The sequence below is a fragment of the Argiope bruennichi genome, chromosome 7, assembly GCF_947563725.1.
Source record: "Argiope bruennichi chromosome 7, qqArgBrue1.1, whole genome shotgun sequence".
In the NCBI taxonomy this organism is placed as follows: Eukaryota; Metazoa; Arthropoda; class Arachnida; order Araneae; family Araneidae; genus Argiope; species Argiope bruennichi.
In genome coordinates, this window is record NC_079157.1 from 55846255 (window position 1) to 55869329 (window position 23075).

General features: G+C 28.4%; 1 protein-coding gene across 1 annotated transcript in view; it reads left to right on the forward strand.

Annotated features, from left to right (window-relative positions):
* The first annotated feature begins 16252 nt into the window (after positions 1-16252).
* The window catches only part of LOC129975380 (tubulin polyglutamylase TTLL6-like), a 33201-nt gene continuing 26378 nt past the window's right edge, over positions 16253-23075 (forward strand). Inside the window, exon 1 of the mRNA XM_056088443.1 lies at positions 16253-16362. Coding sequence (XP_055944418.1) covers positions 16253-16362 — 110 coding nt within the window. The remainder of the gene's footprint in view (positions 16363-23075) is intronic.

Here is a 23075-nt window from a genome sequence, read left to right on the forward strand (position 1 = left end):
TTTGAGTGTTTTCGATTACATTGTACTGTTTTAACATTCAAGATTTTATAATATCCATAGTGAAATTTGTTAAAATGAGTTGCATTGTTTGTAATGTTCATTATTTTTATGTTCTTGATTACAGTGCGTTGTTTTAACATTTCTAGATTCCATAATATTTACAATATGGAATTATAAATTAAAAAGTAAGAAGTAGAATATTAAAATAAAAAATTATACTTTTAACTACATGAATACCTTCTAAAACCTTTGGTTGAATCCTAGTTTAGTGTCCCGAGTTTGTCGCCAATATGGTAACCCAAACAAGCAAGCGGAATAGTTTTCCTGATAACCTTAATATTGTTTTGTTAACAAATTTTGCACTTGTTGAGTTGTACATCTACTACAACAATTTTGTCAGAAATAAAAATTAAAAATAACTAGCAAATAAAGATCCATTGAAGAATTTAATTAAATTATGTTTTATAATTGAAAGTATTATTGCGGTTAATAAAATATTCTAAAGTTATTTTTAGAGTGAAATATGAATTAATAATATCTATCCTTTTGCAGTTCTTACTGAATTAATTCATTCTAATTAAAATCGTCTGTTCATGAATTTTTTCAGAAAATAAAATAAAAAAATAAAACATCTGTTCGAGCTTTTTGAAATCGCTTGTCTTTATTTCACAGCTTGTCATTTTAATACGATCTTGCCATTCTAAAGGAATTTTTTTTGCGATTTGTTGCTCTTTTTGTGGATTTCCCGTAATTCAATAAGTCTGTGACTGCTCAAGAATCTAATATCTGATGATTGGGATAATCAGAAATATTATGATCCCAAATATTATCGGGGATATTGTATAGCAGAATTCGATGTTTATATTTTGAAGTATATATAGCGCCGATTGAATGACGTTTGATTCAATGAAAAGTTCCGCTGTTTTTAGAAATCTCTAAAACGTTCCCTGCTTAGTTGAAGAATGAGTTGAATCGAGTAAGTGTATTTATTTATTCCTTAAAATTTCTTAAGACAATTATCAGTCTCTAGTGGCGAAGCTACTAGGAACGGACGTTTTCCTTTTTTTTCTTTTCTTTTTTTCTTGTGCTGTTTCTGTTATCCCCAGAATCTTTAAGTTCAAACGAGGCAGCAAAGTTATTTGTTTCCCACTCCCTATGCCAGCAAAGCTATAGGACATTTTTTTGAATTAAAAAATTCTGCCCCGTTCCTTCTTCAGATCCGAAGGCGTGTGTATGATTTATCCCATTTCTTTTAAATTATAAGGGGGAAAAATTGAATTCCTTATCTTTAATGTGCTACCGAAGCTACTAGATTCCCACTACTAGCGAAGATGTTTTAAGTTAAATTCTGCCCAGTGCCTTTCTGATACTGAAGACATCGCGTGCTCTATTTTTTTTATATATATATATATATATATATATATATCTAAAGCACAGGCCGGCGCAGCCATTTTGCAAAATTTATTTATTTCAGAATTTAAAGAGGATTCAGCATTTGTACCCATAAACGCTTAAAAAATGAAGTCTTCTTAGATAAAATAATCATGATTAATAAATGTCATAATTTTAGTAAAAAAGACAGGTAAATATAACTGTTTCACATTATTGTTTATTTGGTCAGCTATCTTGAGTGGCGACTTGATACTGTTCGCATCCTTGATGAAGCAACGGACACACTAAATTAGTATATAATCACACCTTTTCCCCTTTTTTTATTAAATTCATTCAAAATATTGACATTTCTGTTATACTTAAGATTACTGCATGGTGATAAAAATGGAATTATTTTGGAATGATTTCTCGAAAAATGTAATTGTGGCAAATTTTTATTGCAATCCTTAAACCCGTTTGCTATCTTTTCTAGTAGCCATACAAAATGGTGGCAAGCTTTGGGTGATTGGCACGATTCTGACATGCTTGGTGAAAAACAGTGAATTAATCTTTAAGTCTTACCGTTATATCTAAGAGTAGGAACAAATCAATATCTTTTTGTTAGCATTTTGTTTGACAACAAAAAAGAGCGCCAATAAGATAAATGAAATCTGAAATGATGAGAAATATGAAAGCAGTAACGGCAAACAAATCGCTGAGGTAATAAACTGACTAAATAAGTTGAGATGATGACCTTATAATATCAATTAATCATTGATTTAATTATATCTAGATTACATGCATAATGGTAATCAAGGCATTATTATATACATTTGATATTTTCATCATTATTTCATCTGATGAAAAAGGACGGTATCTTTATGCCTAAAGCAATATTAATTGGAATCAAGACGCGAAAAAAAGAAGTTAAAATTAAAATATTCCATTTAGTTATGATTGCCTTATACCATTGAAAGAAAAATTTAATCATATATGTTTGATTGAATTTGAACTGAACAACGTTTATGCGAATTGGTTTTTTGTATATATATATATATATATATATATATATATATATATATATATATATATATATATATATATATATATATAAGACAATGTTCATTTGTGTGTTTTCTCTATAAAATAAAAAAATTACTGGACAGATTTTATTGAAATTTTAGATGCAGATGTATGAAGCATACAAATGTATCCGATAAAGTTTCGTGGAAATTAACCGAATGGTTATTTTTTATTAATCAAAACTATTTTTCGCGCTTTGGAGATCGCACCTCTGCCTCGAATCTTTCTATTTCTTTTCCTACGCCAATAGACAAAGGTTGTCGATTCTTTTCTTATGCCAATGAGGTAAGGCCTTTGATAGTGTAAAAAAAATAATAGAATTAATAAAAAATAGCGTTAAACTATTTTTTTAGCCTATAGAATTTTAGAAATCTCCACAACCACCACCACCACACACATACACATGGCAGTGATTTAAGCTTAAAAAGTATTTCACCTATCGTTTCAAAAGAAAGCATTTATTTTTTAGTAATTTATGCACTGAAAATTAAGCATTGTTAATTAATCAACCTTTCAGATTTTTTTCTAATATACTTCTGAAATAAATTTAAAAAACGATCGAAGAAAGCTAAAAACTTTTAATCTAAGTTTTATGGCTTCTAAAAGCGTGTAAAATTAAAATCGAATGTAAAAATGTGTTATTTACATTCTGACTTCAGGAACATTAAATTTTGTTAAGTTTCATGATGTTCAGTCATTTAATGTCTTGAAAGTTTCTTAATGTTAAATACTAATTATGATAATTTTCCAGCCATATCTCTTTTCGTTAAAAAGTTATTTTTGGATTATTTTTAATTTGGTGAAATATTAATTATAATTTCTGATTTCTTTTCATTTCATTGATTTGATATCTGGGTGTTAATTTGAATGATTGGGAATTTCAAGTTAATAGTCTCATTTTAATAAAAAGTTCAAAGATTATGTATTTAAAAAATATTTACACATTCAGTAGTATTGACCCTGGGAAAAATGGGATATATCAGTTAGTCAGTCAATAAACCAACAATAAAGGCTGATTCCAAATTCAGATTTAGCGATCTATAAGTAATAAGTTTATAATCATAAGCATATATCATAAGAAAGTAATCACAAATATGTATATAATCATAAGTTTTATAGTCGAGAACTATAGGGATACAAATTTAAATTCAGCTGATAAAGAAAATCTTTCTAAAGCGTGTAAGACCATGCGGCATATTCAGTATACATTATTTCACTTCAGTTAAGATTATGATTTTATCGTCTAGTGCGCGGAATGTTCGTCAACTGTTAATATGCGTGAGATGCATTGAATTTTTGCTTTTTAGGGCTGCAGTTTAACATTTTTTACTTTTCCTTTAACCGATCCCGAGGCAAAAACCTCCAGATCTAAACGAAAAATCTTCAACTCTTAGCGATAATTCGTCGCATTTTAACGATATTTCTCTAAAAATATGATAAAAGCTATATATATTGCAGATATTAATGGAGTAACGCTAACAATGATTAAGTGGTCAGTTGGCGGGAAAGTACCAAAATTTCTGGATTGTCATATTTTCCGTAGCTATTGTTAAGGGGGAAAAAAAAATCAAATTACGAAATTGTACCGAGATTTTAAATCAACTGTTTCCGTGGTAGACTATTAAAGTTATAATCAATGATAATTAAAAAACAAGAAAAACTAAAGTATTTACTATATGCTAAACACTTGCCATTGGGGAACATAGTCAAAACGAAAGTTGCATAGTTACGAAAGAACCTAATAGTATCTGATTGTTTGCATTGTTTTAGGGCACTGAGTCGTTCGCAGGTTGTTAATACGGAAGCACCAAAGTCATATTAATTATCAATACTCCTTATTAAACTGTCCGGATAAGCTCAAAATATTTTGAAAAAATTAATACATTTAAATATAATTAATTTAATAAAACTTATGTAAAATTTATGTAATAAAACTTTGAATATAAAATGAAAATTATTCAAATTCATAGTTGTTTACCTTTTTTTTTTATAAAAATAAGGCGTTTAAAAACATATATATTACGTCATTTACTTGAGAATGCGACAGCAAGTAATTTTCCAAGTACAAGAGCTAATCAACAACCACATCTAGAAAAGAGAGTCCGAAGATTGGGTAATTTTTTTTTGGCAACCCTTTGTAATTGTCTAAAATCGTATAATATAGTAAAATTAAATTTCGGTCAGTTTTGGTTACAGAAAAATTGAATCGTTTTTTTTTTTTGTTTAAAATGTTAATATATTAGAAATATTTAACTAAATATAATTAACAGGATTGTGTAAAAATTCAAATTTCGTAATTTTTTCCAGTAGTTTCCAGTATTGACTTAAACGACATAAAATATAAATCTTTTCGTAATTTAAAGCATTTTTCGAAATGGTAATATGTGTCTATCTTTAACGGTTTAGAAATTAACTATTGGGCCATAAGTGGATATTATGCATATAAAATCTCAACCCGCAGTCCATTTTTTAATCTCCAATAATTGTAAGTAATTCATTTTAAGAATCATCATTAAGTACTTCTCTTAGAATTTTACTGAAATTAATGATTTATATAAAACATTTTATATCACTTCTAAATCTATTTTTCATTCAATAAAACTATCATTGTCTTTTTTTAATGCTTTTCCAGAATCAGCCCAGAAACACAATTCTAAACGAGTTACCATTTTGAAGGAGATTAGTCTTTCCAGCGCTAAAAAACGCAAACGGTACTTGCTTGCTATTTTCTATTATGCCTTTTACACAATAAGAAACGCTATTAAATATTTCGAAAAAATTTTACGTAGCCTGTTAGTAAATACATCTCTGTAGCATAATTTGACGAGTTTAATTTAAAGATAACTGGGGAAATTAATTCATTATTTAGATGATCTGTAACATTATCTCGATTTTTTTTGTTAAAAAATTATATAAATTATATGACGAACAGATTACTTTTTACAAGATTGAGTATCCCATTAAAAATAGTTTAACATTTAACAAAATCCCTCTATATATAACAGAAAGTTCGTTTAATTGCGTAAACTTCCTACAATCCTACATTCCTTGACAGAATCAAACAAAAATCGGTACAATGGTTCCTTATCAACTAGAAGAGTTAGTATGCGATAAAAAAAGTTGCTACACCTTTTAAAGGGGGTGAAATGAGAGTAGAACTATTTTACGTTTTCCATCCATAACTTCGGAGCGTACAATTGAATAAAACTTATGTTTTAAACTATATTAAACTTTAAACAATTAGCTGTCCAGTGACATAGATTTCATTTCTGTACAAACTATTTCTCTATTTTTAATTAATTTTTCAAAATTAATTTAAGCGCAATCTATAATAATTATTTTTCCATTGAAACATCAAGCCTACTTTACTATTTTATTGCAATTTATCACTCGTGCACTTGTGTCAATGTTAAAGCTATTTTTTTTTTTTTCATTCTGTAATTTTTACTTTTGCTTTTATTATTTAGTACCTATTAATACACGTATGCAGATATTTAAATATTATCTTTTAAAACTGTTGCGATTTCTTTTGTTGCTTTCTTTAATTTCTTTTCACATTTTAGCGCTTTCATATTTTTAGAATCCCATTAGGCATTTCTTACACTTTTTTAAAAGATCGTTCTTCATAATGATTGCTGGTGGAGTTACCGGTAAAGCAACTAGTAATTCGCAACTGTTTTATCAAATAATAATAAAGAAGAGAAATTTATTAAACACTAGCAGTACCCGCACATCGTTGCCCGTGGCATAACATCTAAGAGGAAAAATTAGCTTTAGACTTAAGTCTAGCCTCCACCCGATATGACATGGATATGTCATGCAGGATCAAAAAGATATTTAGAAATCATCAAAAATAACTACAAAACAATTTTTTATAGCTCATATTCAGAAATATTTAGGGCTAAGCTTTGATTTACAGTCATTTGGCGCCTTGCGAGGTAGACAATTTTTCGGTGTCGCTTTGTTTGGGGTTACATGGCCATCATTTTTTTTATGTTACTGTATGCTACTGTATTTCGATCTTTCTTTTTCATTTCCCTTGATTTTTTTTCTGCTGCACATACTTCTGCTTACTTTCATTATTTTCGATTAAATTTTTTGCATGCATTTCATTTTACTGCATTTATTGACTTTTTTTTTCTCTCCATATTTCCGTTAATTTGTTGCAGCATTCCTCGGAAAACTTTAGATTGGAAACTCTATTGCTACCGTTCGCGCCACATTCAGCCATTTCACTAAAATTTGGCGATAAACTTTTTGGAGGAAAATGACTGTATATCAATGCTGTTTCATATTTAGACTGCTAAAATGGTTTCAATTTTCCCTTGTAAACAACACATGCTTTTTGATTCATCTTGCCATTTTAAAGCTGGGCTTTGATATACAGTCATTTTGCGCCTTGAGAGGTTGGCAATTTTTCGGTGGCACTTTTGATACCGTTACCTATTGCTGCCGTTCTCGCCACTTTCGGATATTTCGCTAAAATTTGGTGATACATTATTTTTTGGCAAAAATGACTGTATGTCAAAGCTGTTCCTAAAGCTGAACAATAGGGACACACTATAGACATTGTTCCTATTGAAACCGAGGTATCATTTCTGTAATCCATACATTGATCAAAATTTAGAACGGCGTACTCCTTTTCGGATCAAATATCAGGAACGTTTGTTCTTTCACTTCTTCTTCTGTATCTTAAATTTAAATGTCTTTCTCTGTCAGCAGACAGGCGAGATTCATTCTATCTCTGTAATTCAACTGCAGTACAATTTAAAGAGAGAGACGGTTACTTCGTTCAGCAGAAGATTCTCCTTTGAAGAAAGTGTGGACATTCTTTCTCTGATATTCGCTAACCTAACGTTTCTTTCCTCTACATTTTCACAATCGCGAAACAAACGAAGCGTTTTGGCACTTAATGTGCTCCTGCCAAGGTTGAATTTCCTTCTTTTGGGGATAAAGAGTTTTGAATCGCTGCTTAAAATAGACGTAAATAAAGAAATATTTCGCATATGCATACCACAGCTCTTGCTATTTGCACATGCTATAGTTTGAGATTTTTCGCTCACGCGCGGATAAGTGAAAAGTACAGATACTGCTGCTTTACCATGCTCGAATCGTAGTAGGAAAATAATTAAAATCGCAATTATACAACTCCTTTCTTTATTTTGATATGACTTTAATAAACTAAAACCTTCCCCAATAAATGCCCTACAAAATAATACAAATATCTCCAAAATTAGTTAAGTATTTCTCAAGTTTTTAGGGTTTCAACATACAGACGCTTTCAGGAGACTACATTTTATACTATGTATAGATATTCTTCCTGTTGAAAGCATTGTCAAAGAATGAAGAATAATTATTAATTAAAGAACTTAATTTTAATGAATTTATTTTAATTTTGAATTACATTGATGCATATGTTAGTACATTCAATTATTGTCGAAATATTAGTATTAAATCGATAAAAATTTGTAATTCTTCCGTTTTTTTGCACTTAAAAGTGCTTCTGTGAGACCAAGTTATATTGTAGGGTGTTATTTCGACTTTTTTTTAGTTGGTCACACACCAAATCTACGGGCAAAGGTATCCAAAATGCACATTCGATTTTCTGATACTTAAATATTAACCACATGACAGCAATAAATCGTTAAAAGTTAAAAGATAGATTCAGTAAAAATGTTAGATTCACTCAAGAGATCGACCTTTCGTAAAAATTTCTCAACAATGGCACTAAATTAAAACACAGGATTCACGACATTATGGAAGGACCACAATTTTATGCAAAGGGTAGGGAAATACTACTTTTATTAGAGAATGCGGAAAATCTTGTATATACCTTTTTTGCTGATTTATTAACACATTTTTTCCGACTATGCATATAAAAAATTTCAAAATTGAAATGTGTTTATTAGATTCGTATTTTTATTTTATTTTATGAGATTAGGTTTATTTTATGAGAATAGGTTTATTTTTGGAGTAAGAGAAATAAAACTCTAAATATAATTTTAAATTAAAAAATATATTTAAGAAATCAAAAATATATTTAAGAAATCAAAAATATTATTCAATATTAAAAAATGTTATATATCTCCTTATTTCATGTTTATTCTTAGACTGTTGTAGCTGCTTGATATTCTTTGTCCAGCAATCTATCTTAATCTAATAAAACCATTTCGCTGTTGAAATTTCACGCATGTTTAGAAGCTTCTATAATCTATTTTACAGTTTTTTTTACTGTTTATTCGTGAACGAGTTTTTAACTCCTTTATGTCGTTAGACCTTGTTTCAATAATCAGCTCCAGCGTTTGTTTATTTCAATTAGTAATGAGAGACATTCCGTTACTGTTGTAAACTGCCAATATTAAGATCTATGAAGGAAAGAGTAGGGCTAATTGTAAGATTTTTTCTCAGCAACTTTTTAAAGAGATCATTATAAGTACTTTCACGAAACGTTCTTTAAAATTTATTCTAATTATTAGAGATCCATAACATATTCTTTAAAAAATGATTGGATAATTATAATTCAATAGTATTTAATAGTATTTTATATATTTGTTTTCAGCACTAAAAACAAATATATTATTTTTTGTGTTTTTATTATTTTACAAGTTCAATAGAATAAGAATACGTCTATGAACTTTATCCATAACGCACTTGAATTCACAAGATATTTTGATGAACGATTATTACAATTAATGTCAATAGCAGTTTTTACAAATATGTAATTTTTAAAATTTGCTCTATGTCGTGTAGAAAATTCTATTCAGTATGAATTGCCTTCTTCTTCCAACGATATCTGTGAAGAAACCTTTTACTTTCGTTTATTTGTATAGGTTGATGTTTTTTTTTCAATGCTTGGTGTTTTCTCTGTATAATTTATCATTTCCACCATCGGTTTGCAGAGCATATATATTAAAATGAAACGGTTTCCTCTTAGACTACTTTCCTATCGTCAGCATCTGAAAATGACCTTATTTCCTATAAGCAACATGACCATCTCCTTCTTCTTGTCGAAATAGTGGGATTTGTTTCTAATGAAGAATCTGCTTGTAATGCAAAAAGGCTTACTTCTGTTATGAAAGGACTTCCTTCTGTTTTAGCCTCACTACTTCGTACATCCGCAGTATTTCATCCCTCAAGCGAATGAATCTAATGTCTGTGGGTGATCAGCTATGATGTCAAAAAATTGTAATCACCAAAAATGTCTCATTTGTTAAATTGTCAGATTTCAATTGCGAAGAAACCTGTCATATGTTTTCACCGCGTTACAGCATTTGGTAGAACCTATTTCACAGGAGACGAAATTTTATTCATGGTCAGAGTTTTTTCGGAGTTGTTCCTCACCTAAGAATCAATAAGACTACTAGTGAATTTTTGAAAACACAAGCAAAGGCAGACCTATCTAATAGTCCAATTGATGTCATGTTTGGGATGGTATTTTTATGTTTCTAGACCAAAGAATCCCCCCGCATTGTGAATCGAGATGATACTGATGATTTATCCAGTTTTACTAACTGCAAGTAGTTCAAAAATCTTTCGAGAAGCCACAAGAACGAACCATCCAATGAGAGAAGAAGAATTTCAATAGTCGGTTAATTTAAAACGTGAATATAATATCTTACTCCATGTAACAATTAACCACGATCTCCCCTAATCCTTTGTCTAAAATTTTGAAGACACTCTTTGTTCTTATGTTTTTGTATCCTTTTGCTTGTCAGATATCAAACAATTTTCCGAGAGTCAAACAACACGGAGAAATGGAAATGTTCTGGATGTGCCATAAAAGAAGCTTAAAATAATTCAATTTACTTTTTCTTGAAAAGTAGATTGAACAAGCTAGTTTTAATTTACTTTTTAAGTACTTGAGCATTATACTATCTTAAACCAGAGGGAGGGATCTTCCCAAGCTTTCTCGCATACTCTGTAATAAAGGTGTAATCCCAGAAAACGCCTTACATAGCACTAGCAAAATGGCATGAATTTAGCATTTTTATTCAATTTGTTGTAGTATCTTTGGGGAATCTTTTGACGATTAATTCCTGGCATGACGGTTAATTGTATCCAAAAAACGGGCTTAACGGGCTTTTTTTCTAACCGATTGAAATAAAAATTGAATGCAAAACTATACACACAGTCACAAAATCCCATACCAGATTTGATGTAGTATTTAAGTCATTCTGTTTTTTAATTATTGTGTTTACATGTTTCTGAGGGCACAGATCGAGAAATAGTCAAATCCTTCTTCGATTTGTCTCAAAATTTGATAGTTGTGTACACTGCAGATGGCAAATCTGTGAACTGAATTTTATCTATCTGGCTATCTTAGTTTTGTAGTTATCATGTTAACTTATATTCGAACAGCCGGACAGATAGACTTCCCTTGCATTAATTTTGCTGAAAATTTGATAGAAATTTACAAATTTAGTGTAAAGCCCATATATTAAATCTCAGCCGTCAAGCTCAAAGCCTTTTAAGTTAACTTTGCCACAGACTGACAGAAGGACATTTTCCAAAAAATGCGTTTTTTGAACTCAGGGTGATCTAAAACTTGGAGATGCATCAAAATCTCGAGTTCGAATTTTTAACGACATAATACTTTTTCTATATTTCATATACGAGAAAGTAAAAAGTTTTGTGACGCATAAACATTTTTTGGATAATATTTTATATTCAAGTTCATGACGAACTCATCTAGTATTCTCAATTACGGATTGGATCACGTGATAATGTAAAAACATAATATTTAATTTGCTATTGCCAATTACCTTGCATGGGAAATGCTTTTAGGGTTTCTGTTTTCTATTTCTTAGGGGAATTTGCCAGCTAGTAGACACTCATGTATACCCCAAAGGTCTTTCTTGTCTGTCCTGAACCCATTGAAATCTGTCCCTGAAATATCTATAAAATACTATCTCTTTTATTGTGCAAAACAAATGGAAAAACTTGATATAGTATTAAACATTTTTCTACAGTTTCACTAAAAGAAGTAAGTTGCTGGACTATCGAGGACAACCATAACTTTCCTAAGAGGCAATTCATTTAAATGAGCCAAACAAAGCATCGTTGTATTGAGGTTTTAAAGCTTTTTCGAAAAATAAAATTGATCCATTAAATGCTCTAGTATTTATTGCAGGAACCATCACAACTTAGGACATTGGTACTTTTCTCATAAATGCAATTTTATATCATAAATTTTTAGCACTGATGATATGTATTTCCGGAATGAGTTTCTAGAGTTAAAAATATATTGAATCTGATTCTTCAACCGATGATTCTACATCAATTATCTATCCTGACAGATTTAACATTTACAATTACATTTCTCTTTTTGCTAAGGTTCAAATTAAATTACCCTTTAATGAAAATCTTTCCTTTCATCTATTACTGCTGACTAATTTTCTGACGTTACAACATTTAAATCCTGAAAAAGAGAATTTGCTAGATGTGCTCCTGCTATACTGGAAATACTCTTCGGGCACATACTTCATAGAAAAAGTCTAGATTTTCTCCCACCGATGTAGTTATTCGTCATTTCACAAAATGAGCTCATAAAGCTGAACTGTATTATAAATAAAAGAATTGATATTTACTTAAAGGATGGTTTGAAAGTTTAAAAATATTTGTATCTGGTAAAAAATGAAAAAGGAAGAAGAAGAAGGAAAGGTTGTCATGCAGAATCTAAGGACCGAGAGATCTAACTTTTACATGACGGATATAATTTTATCACTGTTAATTAACATTCAAAATTTTATATTGTGTTCTTTATTCCAATATTTAATATGCAGTATGTATGATTATGGCGTTTAATTATTTATGATTCATATATGTTGTTTTTTTAGCATTTTTTTTTAACTTTAAGTTTTATTTGGCTTTATTTCCCTTACTACAAAAATAGACTTGATTGCACAAAATAAAAAATAAGATTGGTTTAGAAAATATGTTTTATCTTTAAAATTCTTTTTATTTAAGAAAAGTGCATTAGACGCAAATGAAACCGTCAAAAATTGATCTTTATTTTTTGAAACATTTATAATTTTATTGCTAATGCAGTAGTCTTAAATTAAAAAAAAATATATAGATAAATTTTTTTGCTTCAATTAACATTTTAAACTTTACATTTTTGTACCAGTAAACTAAAAATTGCTTTCTATTTATGTTTTATTAAACTTCAGAATCCACATTCTTGACCAAAAGAATTCAGACTTTCGGCTCATTTCGGGAGACCTAAATATTTTTCAGTGATAGATATATGACCATGTGACAACTTTTATCGATTTTTCTTTTTTGAAATTTTTAAGTTCAAAAAAGAAAAAGCTTTTTGTGATATACCCTATTTTTATTCATACAGAGGCCAAAGATATTGAAAAAAAAAATGTATATACTTGTTTTATTTCTTAGATAAATACAAAATTTTATCTAAGAATATGGTCAAATGAAATAGTTTTGTAATTTTATTCAAGCATTTATTTTATGATGAATTTATATTGAACCGGTAACTATCTAAAAACTAATTGAAACTGATTCTGAATTTTCAGGAAATTCAAAATTTTCTTGGAGGAATGCAAATTTCCATTAGGTAATAATCAACTTTTCTAGTCAAAATACATATATCTATTTCCAGAATTCAGCAATTTCTGTTAAAGACCTCTATTAAAGAAAATGTTACGAAAATATTCAACTGATATCTAATTGATTGTCAGATTTTTAGGATGACTGATTCATCAATAAGTCTAATAAAACAGTTTAGACAAACACGTTTTTATAAATGAATTTTAAAGCAGCAATTTTTTAAAATTTATTTTCAACTTAATTTAGAATTTGTAATTCATTATTATGAATATTTTGAAATAAAAATATTTCATATTCACTATAAACATTATCAATTAATTGAAATTTAATCACTATTAATCTATTAACTCCTTATAAAGTTTTGTGAATGTTAAAATAAAACACTATCATCTGAAACACATGCATGTAAAAAATTTTAAAGTTATGAAGTCCCATAAGGGAGTGAATAAAATTTATATTACATCTTGAAAACACTGAATAAGCTAAGTGAAATAAAAGTGTAAAGATATTCTATGTGTTTGTAAAGATTCATTTTTAATTGGTCAGTGTAAAAATTTATATTGACATTTTGCAAAAGATTTTGAAAAATTCAAAGAATTTTGTAGCAAAATCAATTTAAACAAAATAAGACACAAGCAAAGCAAATGAAAAAATAAATACAGAATGCTAATGCAAAAAGTAATAAATCTCAATTAATAATAATGATGCTTGGGTATGTGTCGACTTTCTACAAACTAGACCGTTTACCAAATTTAGGATACATATATATATATATATATATATATATATATACCTTAGAGGTTGGAAATGTGCAACACCGAGTGCTTTTTTTAAAAAAAAAAATATTATTAAAACCTAAGCTGAAATTTCCTTTTTTCAGCCTTAACTTAACGGAAATATTATTGCACAAAAATAAGTATTATACCACTTCAAAACATTCTTTCTTTTCTTTTAAATAATATCAAATTAATAGTCATGCAAATTTTCCCTGTATTTTAGTAATTTAAAATGTTTTTTGCGTATTTTCCAGAAACAGATAACGTTGTTGTCTTGAAATTTAAACCTATTTCATTATTTCATCTAATGTATAATCGCGTGATTTTCTTAAATTGTTGAAAGATTAAGAAGGATTTTGCTTAATATATGTGTAGTTTACAAGAAGAATAGAAAAGTTCCAATACCACGAAGTTCAATAGATAGATGAAGCTGATTTATATGTTTAATAGTATTATGATGCTATGGATATATTAAAAGTGTGCATGCGCGTGGTAAATAGAACGTATGTAAGTCAATTAAAATAATATGACTTAATTGTCTGATAATTCGACAGAATCATTGGCATCAAGGAGAAGATACTGTTGTAAGATTTGTTTTACCATCGCCTATACAACCAACATTATTAAAATCTGCATACATTTGAGGATCAAGTGTAGCTACCTTGCACTTTCACACAGTTTAATGGAGTTCCTCTTTTGAGAAAAATGCATGCCAATGTAAAAATAACGAAATTGTCAAGGTTGAAATTAATAAAAGCAGCTTTGATGCAATTATATCTTATCTACAACTTGATTGTATTTATTCATAAGACAAGATGAGCGCAAAAATGTAGTAGGTGAGATTCATTTTTGATGGGGAAGAAGTTGTTTTAAATGAGGCAGTAAAATTTTGTAATTTATAATTTATTTTATAAAAAATTTGGTTTGCTTATGTTTTTGAAAATAGAATTGTTTTCTAGTGAGTTATTCACTCACTTTCTGTCTTAGATATTTCGAAATTTTGTATATTTATGTTATTCTCGATGGAAGAACTTTCAGATGTTAAGAAACGACTGATTGATTAATTTAATTAAATATTGATTACATATGAGCGGAGCCTTATGATAGCGAATGTGTAAAATACAATTTCCAGTATTGAATAAAATTTATAATAATAAATTACAAATTAAGGTTAAAAAGTAGAAAATAATTAAATTAAAAAAATCCACTTTTTAGTAAAGCAATAAAAGTTTGCTTTTGAAAATGGTTTTATTTAAAACAAACATTTTTAAAAAAGACCATTTTCGGTTAATAAAGCCATAAAAATGCTTGCAAAAATATTATTTCAATATTAATATTTCATATTCTTTAAAATATTTTAGATATTTTGAAAATTCAAATATTTTAGAAACTATTCGATGAAGCCGATTTAATTATTTGTCACAATTATTTGTTGTATCACACTTAACCATATAAAAATTCAAACTTACTAAGCTTTGACTACTGAAGTTTTAACTAATAAACATACAAAAAGTATTGTTCATTAAATTTTTTATTGAATTAAGCAGGACTAAATAAATATAAAATCCAAATATCCACGGTAAAATCCATTTTGAAAGAAGATGAAAGTGAATGGAAGAAGTCAAATTTGCAGTATCTTTTATTGTTCAAATATATTTGAGAGACGATCATATAAATAATAAATCATTAATCATATCAAATAAATCATTTGCTCTTTGTGTCATGAACGTAATTTAAATTCATTATTTCAATTATTATAAAAATAATTGATTTGAAATGGAATAATTTTAACGTATTTATTTTCATTAATTATGAATGGATGTATCTGATGAAGAGAATTTGCTTGGATTTATTTGGAATGGAATCGCTTCACGTGATAAATATTACTTTCCATATCATTTAATATCTGACTGCTAATTTTATTACGTCTTATTCTACAAAATTTTGAATAGAATCCATATTTAACTTGATGCGACATTATATGATTTAACATCCATCATGCGAGCAGGAAATGGCTGCAAAAGATTTTGAAACAAAATGAAATCATTTTTAATAAAAAATAAATTAGCAGACTTTAGTAAAATAATTATATTCAAGAGAATGCAATATTAATAAAAAATTAAATGAAATGACTTTCTTTCCCCAACAGTCCGCAATGTACTTACTGACTCGGGAGCTGTTAATGCTAAGAATGACGATAGTTGGATATTAGCATGGATAGATGGTTTGATAACAAAGGACCGCTTCAGCAAGATGAAACCATTTCAAGTAAACTACATATCATTATCACACGAATTTATCATTCAAGATATGATTTAGATACAGTATCTGAGAAAATAATTACAGTTATGACTTCAAACTAACAACTTAATTAAATTCAATAATAGATTTATTGATTACATGGTATTAATGTAAGTTATTTTATACACTTTTAGAGGATAAATCATTTTCCAGGTATGAGCGAAATCTGCAAGAAAGATCTACTCTGCCATAATATGAACAGAATGAAGAAGGTTCTTCCGCAACATTATAATTTCTTTCCTCTCACATTTTGTCTGCCAGATGAGTAAGTTATTGATTGAGAAATATTTACCTTTACGATTCTCAGAAGTTTCATAAATACGCTGTTATAATTTACCAAAAGAATATTAAAAAACAACATTTTTTTTTGCTCCATTTAAAATTTACCAACTTTATATATCTTCCTTTAAATTTGTATTGCCCTGTTTTAGAAGTTATTAAATTTTTAAAAAGCAAGAAATCTCTGACGAGAGAAAAATTTCTGCATAAATACCGAAATAAACGAGACGAGTTCGGACTTCATAATAATATCATATAAAGATCTTAAAAGCTTCTAGTAATATACTTTGTGTTCAAAACAAAGAAATAAAAACTGTTATTCTTTGAAATGTTTTTTATTTTTCTATGCAGAACTATTCGTCTAAAAAGTGATATCCATAACCTAGAAACATGTATATAACAATTCATAAAAGCTTTATTTAGAATTCATTATTTCATGTAAGCCACGAGGTTAAAGTAAAATTTTCTGTCCAGAAATAAATTAATTCTCTCCGCCGCTCTCTTATGAAAAAATAATAATGGTTATGAGAAGGTTGTTGTATTATTATTCGGATAACTGCAAAATATTTATCTTCAGATTTAAAAACAAAAAGATTCACAATTTTATTAGCAGCTTTCATTTTCACAGCTCAATCATACTAGCATAAAAATCATTTTTTTTTTAATCTTTCCACTCTCTTCCCGTGACTGAATAGCTGGCACATGCTCAAAGATGAGTACGTGTGTTGGCACTGACACACAAGATGGCATTTCTTTAAAAACAAAAGGATTTATCCAGATTTTAATCAACAATTTATTTCATCTTTATAATTGTACCGGCATATAAATAAAATTATTTTTCTTTCCACTCTCGCTCCGCGTTTGAATCACTAGCTAAAGGTTTAAAATAAGCAAGCGCATGGAGATATCAGCTTTATTCCCCTCCTCTAATCCTGCAATAGTTGGAACTATGTAACTGAAATATAATGGAAAAGAATGCAGCTGATAAAAGTTTCCCTGGGAAGTGTTACAGGGCATGGTAAAAATCAATTGAAACTGCATTATTTTCAGGAACTTCATTCTTTGAATAGGATTGTAAATATTGAAAAATATTAAATGTTGAACTTACTCGTAATAATAAAACGATGAGTTTCCAAGTCAAATTATTCTTCTATCTTCTATAGTGTAGGTGTCATGGGAAAAAGAAAATTTCATTTCAGCACGATTTCCCTCATTTTGAGCTGGACGGCCTAGGCACGAAACCGGCTGAGATTTTTTATACTGAGCATATCCCTCAACAGTATACATACTCGGGGCCTTCAGTCTAATCGCGGCCAATGGTTTATTTCCTAATAGAAATGTAGATGCATAGATAAAAAGAGATAGGGATATAGATGCAGTCTGAAAATTCACGATATAAAGCATTTCAACTTTTGCTAATTAAGTCTATATATGTAATGCTGAAATAAAATACGATTCTTTAACTTGTACACAATTCTTCAATACTATTAATCATATGTAGTGAAATATTCTTGACATTGTAATATTTTTTCTTGATATTATAACATTTAACAGTCCAATCCATTAAAAATAAAACCGGCCGACATATGAAATTTTAGATATAATAGACTTTAAATTATTTCAACAGCTGCCTCAAATTAGATCACACAATCAACGAATTCCGTTTCCTCATGATTGTTGATTATCTTGTTTATTATCTAAAATAATAATATTCAAAGCTTCAAAATTCGTAAAATTTGGATAGCAGAAGAAAGAAATTTCGGGAAAAAAAGTACGTCATGGCGATAAAAGTTTTCTAAATTTTATTTGTAAGGTCGGGTGGATGTATGAAAATTTACATATAGTTTATTCTTTAAGCAACATATTTATTGACCGAAACGACATAAAATATTTTTTCTTACGCCATTTGAAGTATTTGTCAATTGGAAGTAGTTGTCTATAAAATGACTAAAAATTATCTATTGCCCACTATAGTGTGTGGACGCCCTATATATAAATACATCTGAGATTAATACATATTTTCCATCGAATATTATGAAAAGGAAGAAATTTGATTACAGAATTATCTTTTTTTTTAACAATTCCAGCTTAATTGTTGTAAAATGATTTACCCAAATGTTAGCAAATTTCATCAATTATTTTTCCTTTTCATAATCATTATTTTAATAAAAATCAAACTAGCTGCAATGTTTTTTTTTTCTAAATCATTTTTTCACATGTATATGCAGCATAAATTTAGCAGATACATGGCCGAAAGAATGACACATTTTGAATAGATTTCCATTTATTTTATCACGGGAAGTATAATTTGTAAACAAGGATAAAAGCAAAACGCTCCGTTCTCATTAGAAGACAAGAGCAAAGTGAAGAAAGTTTTCTTTTTCGTGATTTTATTAAGGAATTCTGATAAAGATTTTTTTGACATATGTCGACTTATGAAAGGGAATCTTAAGTAACTTTAAAAGAATGCCGTAGGCGTTAGGGATTTTTATCCCTTCGCTTTGGGCGGGAGATTTTCTGACTCAGCAATTTTTTAGAGCGCGTGTTAGAAATAATTAAATAAAAAAGTAGTAATAAGTATCAGTAAATAAGAGAAAATTTTAGAATGTAGCAATATTGGCTAATTTAAGAAAAAATTAGGATATTATTTAAGATATGCATACAACGCTTTGCCCGTATTAACACGATAACTATAGTCATTTAATTGGAGTCTATTAAACCTCGGATATATTGTAAAGAGAATAAGAATCTTAGATGAGATCATAGATAGATCATCTCGCTCAAAGTGAGTTAAATGGTGGGGTGGAAAATTTAATTTCCCCATGATTTCCTTATGATTGGAGATAAAAAAGTAAACCAAATTAGGAGAATTCGTGTCACATTAAAAGGAAAACATTATTAATAAAAGTTTTTCGAGAGTTGCAAGAGAATTTAGAGCCTGAAAAGTGATTTTCAACCTCTAAATGCGGCTGGATGGATATTTCTTTTCTATTTTTCAAATTTTATATTTTTAGTTTAATTCTATTTTCACTATTATTATAATGTAGTTTTCTCTTCTTTTAGACGCTTTGACTAAGAAATAAGGAATTTGAATTTTTCTTCTCACAAATTTATACATTGAAAATTCTGGCATCTGAATTCTATTAAAGATACAGATTTATAATATTTTGGGAAATTTTGGTTCATTTTCGGACTGTTTCATATAATTTTTTCAAAGCATCATATTATTCTTATAAATTTACATGCTTATTAATATTTCTGATGTTGTTTGATGTTCTGATGTCTGATCCCCCACACATAAAAGCACCATAGTAAGGCACTTAAATCAAAATCTCTTAAAACTTGATAACTTGCCATTATAGCTGCAAGAATCAGTCCAACAGTTTTGCCAGACACCTGTACCAATTTTTCTGACTCTTTTGTGTAGCCCAATTCAGAAATTATGCATTATTTTGAAAGCATGCTTAAAAAGTGGCAATTCGGTTTTGCAATACATCTAGTTTCCATTAAATTCATATTTTTTAATCTTATTGAGCAACTTATTAATTATTAAGCCTTGTTGAATTTCACATAGTTATGTACACCGTATAATCAATATTCTGAGCGAATATGCAAGCCGAGAAAGGCTGCATGCACTTTTGCCGAGAATATCGGCATCTAAATGAAAGGAAAAAACATCGTAAACATAGCCTTTAAAATGGGATTGTTTTCCAGCTGAAATAAAGATTCCACGCACCATTTTTTATCAAAGATAATTTCCATGCCCTCATTTATCACATGCATAGTAATAAAGTGAATAATTAATAATACACTGTCATTAACTAATGATTATTAAATACCAATGAGTAATCATTAGTTTTTAAAACCTAGCAATAAGAAAAAAATATTTAATACAGTTTGCAAACAGGAATAAAATATTCCAAACCAAGAATTAGTTTTTCTAATATTTTTGACTTTGTTTTTAATGTAGAAAACTCTAAAAAACTGGCTAATTAACATAGTTTTCTGAATTGTAATATGTGACTAAATTTCTGATGCATGAGTTAATTTTAGATTCATAATCTATCTATAAATATAAAATTATTAAAAAAATTAAAAAATGATGGTTATAAAAAGACTTCTAGTTTAACTGATTCAGTTAATAGAGAAATTAAAGAGGAGACAAGGTCGTATAAATCTTAATCTCAAAGATAAAATTCTAATTAGTTCTTGAAAGTAGAAGTTAATTTCCTTTATCTTTAAAGTACCTAAAATAAATGTGGCTCATACGAGTTGGATGTATATAAAAAATCTTGTACTGAAAATATTTATCCTTGTATCTTTTATGAAGTATTTTGATGATATTTAAATCCAAGCTACATTGTATATAGAATTAGTTAAAAATACTTTGCCAGGTACCGTTTGAGAAGTAATTGTTCTTTCAATGGATTTTTTTGTTTTTTATTTCTAATTCCGAAAAGTATCCAGTGATTCTATTAATAAAACTAAAAATAAGCCTTATTATTTTTCGATACGAACATCAGCAGAGAGCAAAATGAAATCGTCACATCTATACTGCTACGATTTTGTGAGGTTTGTTCTTGCTTCAGAAAATTAAAGTTTTTACAATTTTTTTAGTATTTCCAATTCATAATTAAAAAATTTCATATTTTCCGCCTTTTATTTACATTTTTCTAACACTGAAATACTCAGCAAGGTTACTTGCAGAGAGTGCAAACGGATTGCATCAACTTTTAAAGCATTGGCTCTTCAAGGTTAATTTCTTCTTTTTTGATGATTTTCTTAATTCAAATTAACCCTACTCAATTTTTGATTCATTAATTTGTGGCGCCAATTCAAATTAGCCGTCTTAAAAATGAAATAAAATATTTGAGGATGGAAGTGAATTGCTTATCCTATTTTTTAATACCGATGAAATCAATTTATTTTCAAGAAATAAACATTCATTCAAGTTACTTTTTCTTCTTGTTGGATAAATTAACTATTTTCTGTTTTATAAGTAGGATGTTCTGATGTCTAACAAAAATCGTTTTAAGGGGATTTCTTAATAAGAAAGATGATTTTTTAATATGGTAATTTCTTAATAAACGATGATTTCTTAAAAAAAATGGAAGATTTTGAAGGTCATTTTTTTAGCATCGGACGCTTTAAAAGAGCGTTGGTTTAAGATCATGGAGCATTTAATCTTGATAAAATTCGGTAATTTGAATGGATAAAATTTTAACTTGGAAAGAAAAGTGAAGAGTCCTGTAAAAGAGAAGGTCATACTATAACTGAAGAGAAGCTATTCAGGTCAATACTATGAAAAAACGCATAATATGCTTCAACATTTTATCACTTTCAATCCAAACTTTTGTATTGCGGATTAACAACTTTTTTTCAACTGTAAAACATTGAGAAATATATATTAGACCAAAATATCATAAGAAAATTTGTAATTGATATTAAATGAGAGAATATATTAAAAAAATCCAATTGAATTTAAACTAGCGTGTCTGTTTTCAAGTCGAGGTGAAACGAAATACAATTTTCAACATTTCAAGGTAGGAATCTTAGCATATTGCGTGTCACGCCGTGTACGTGTGTGCGACAATTGCGTTCCCCAGAGAGTACTGAGCGTGTTTTTTGTAATCTATAGGAAAACGACTTTAAGTGTGATTTTTGTAGATAAAATAATAAAATACGTAATGATATGTCGTTGACGTAATACGTAATAAATCGTTGACGTAATACGTGTCGTTGACGTAATACGTAAATGATTGTCGTTGAAATGTATTTTGATGTCAGCGACATCAAAATAAACAAACAAACAAAAAAAAGCTGATAAAATTAAAAAAGATTTATGTATAAATATTATGCATGACTAAATATATTTGAATTCAAATAAATGCCAATTACAAGAAGAAAAAAAAAAAGGAAAAATGTGATGGCTCCCTCTGAAATATTATCCGCTTGACCGTGGTATGCAGTGTGTTAATGATTTATTTTCTTTACCCTTTTTCTCTATGATGTTACGGTAAAGTCCTCAACTTTAATGATTGATGATTTTGCTGCAATTTCTCATCATATTTATCAAAATTCTTTTCGGGATAATTAATTCTACAGTATTTAGATTTCGGTTATTCAAGTATACATGTTATACAAGAGTATCTCATTTTTCTCCATTAATTTATTTTTTACCATAATTTTAGAGTAAGATATTTTGAAGTGTTTTCTGAATTTACTTGTTTTTCTTAAAATCAAGAAAGAAAAATGCTAGGCTTTAAGTTACGAAAAAAAATGTTAATAAGAACAATAGTAATGAATATTTTTAAAAAGTTTACTATGCAGGAAATTTGGATTCAAGAATCAATAATGATATATTATTATGTTTAATATAGCTGTACCATTTCTCTGACATTTAAGCTTTATCTTTCCGTATTTTTAAATTAAAAATATTTCTATTGTGAAATACTAAGTAAAGCCTTTACATTTTTTTGCATGTGCATACATAACATTTGGAAACGATTGAATTTGTAAACTTTTTAATGAATATAATAAAATGAACGAAACAATTCAGAATATTCTAAATGGTACAAAATAAAAATATTTTATAAAACTTTATTTAAATTTTACGAAGCACCATCGAAAATACCTACATAAAATACTGCATAAATTTTATTAAGCAAAAAATGTTTAAATGATATTTTAGATTAATAT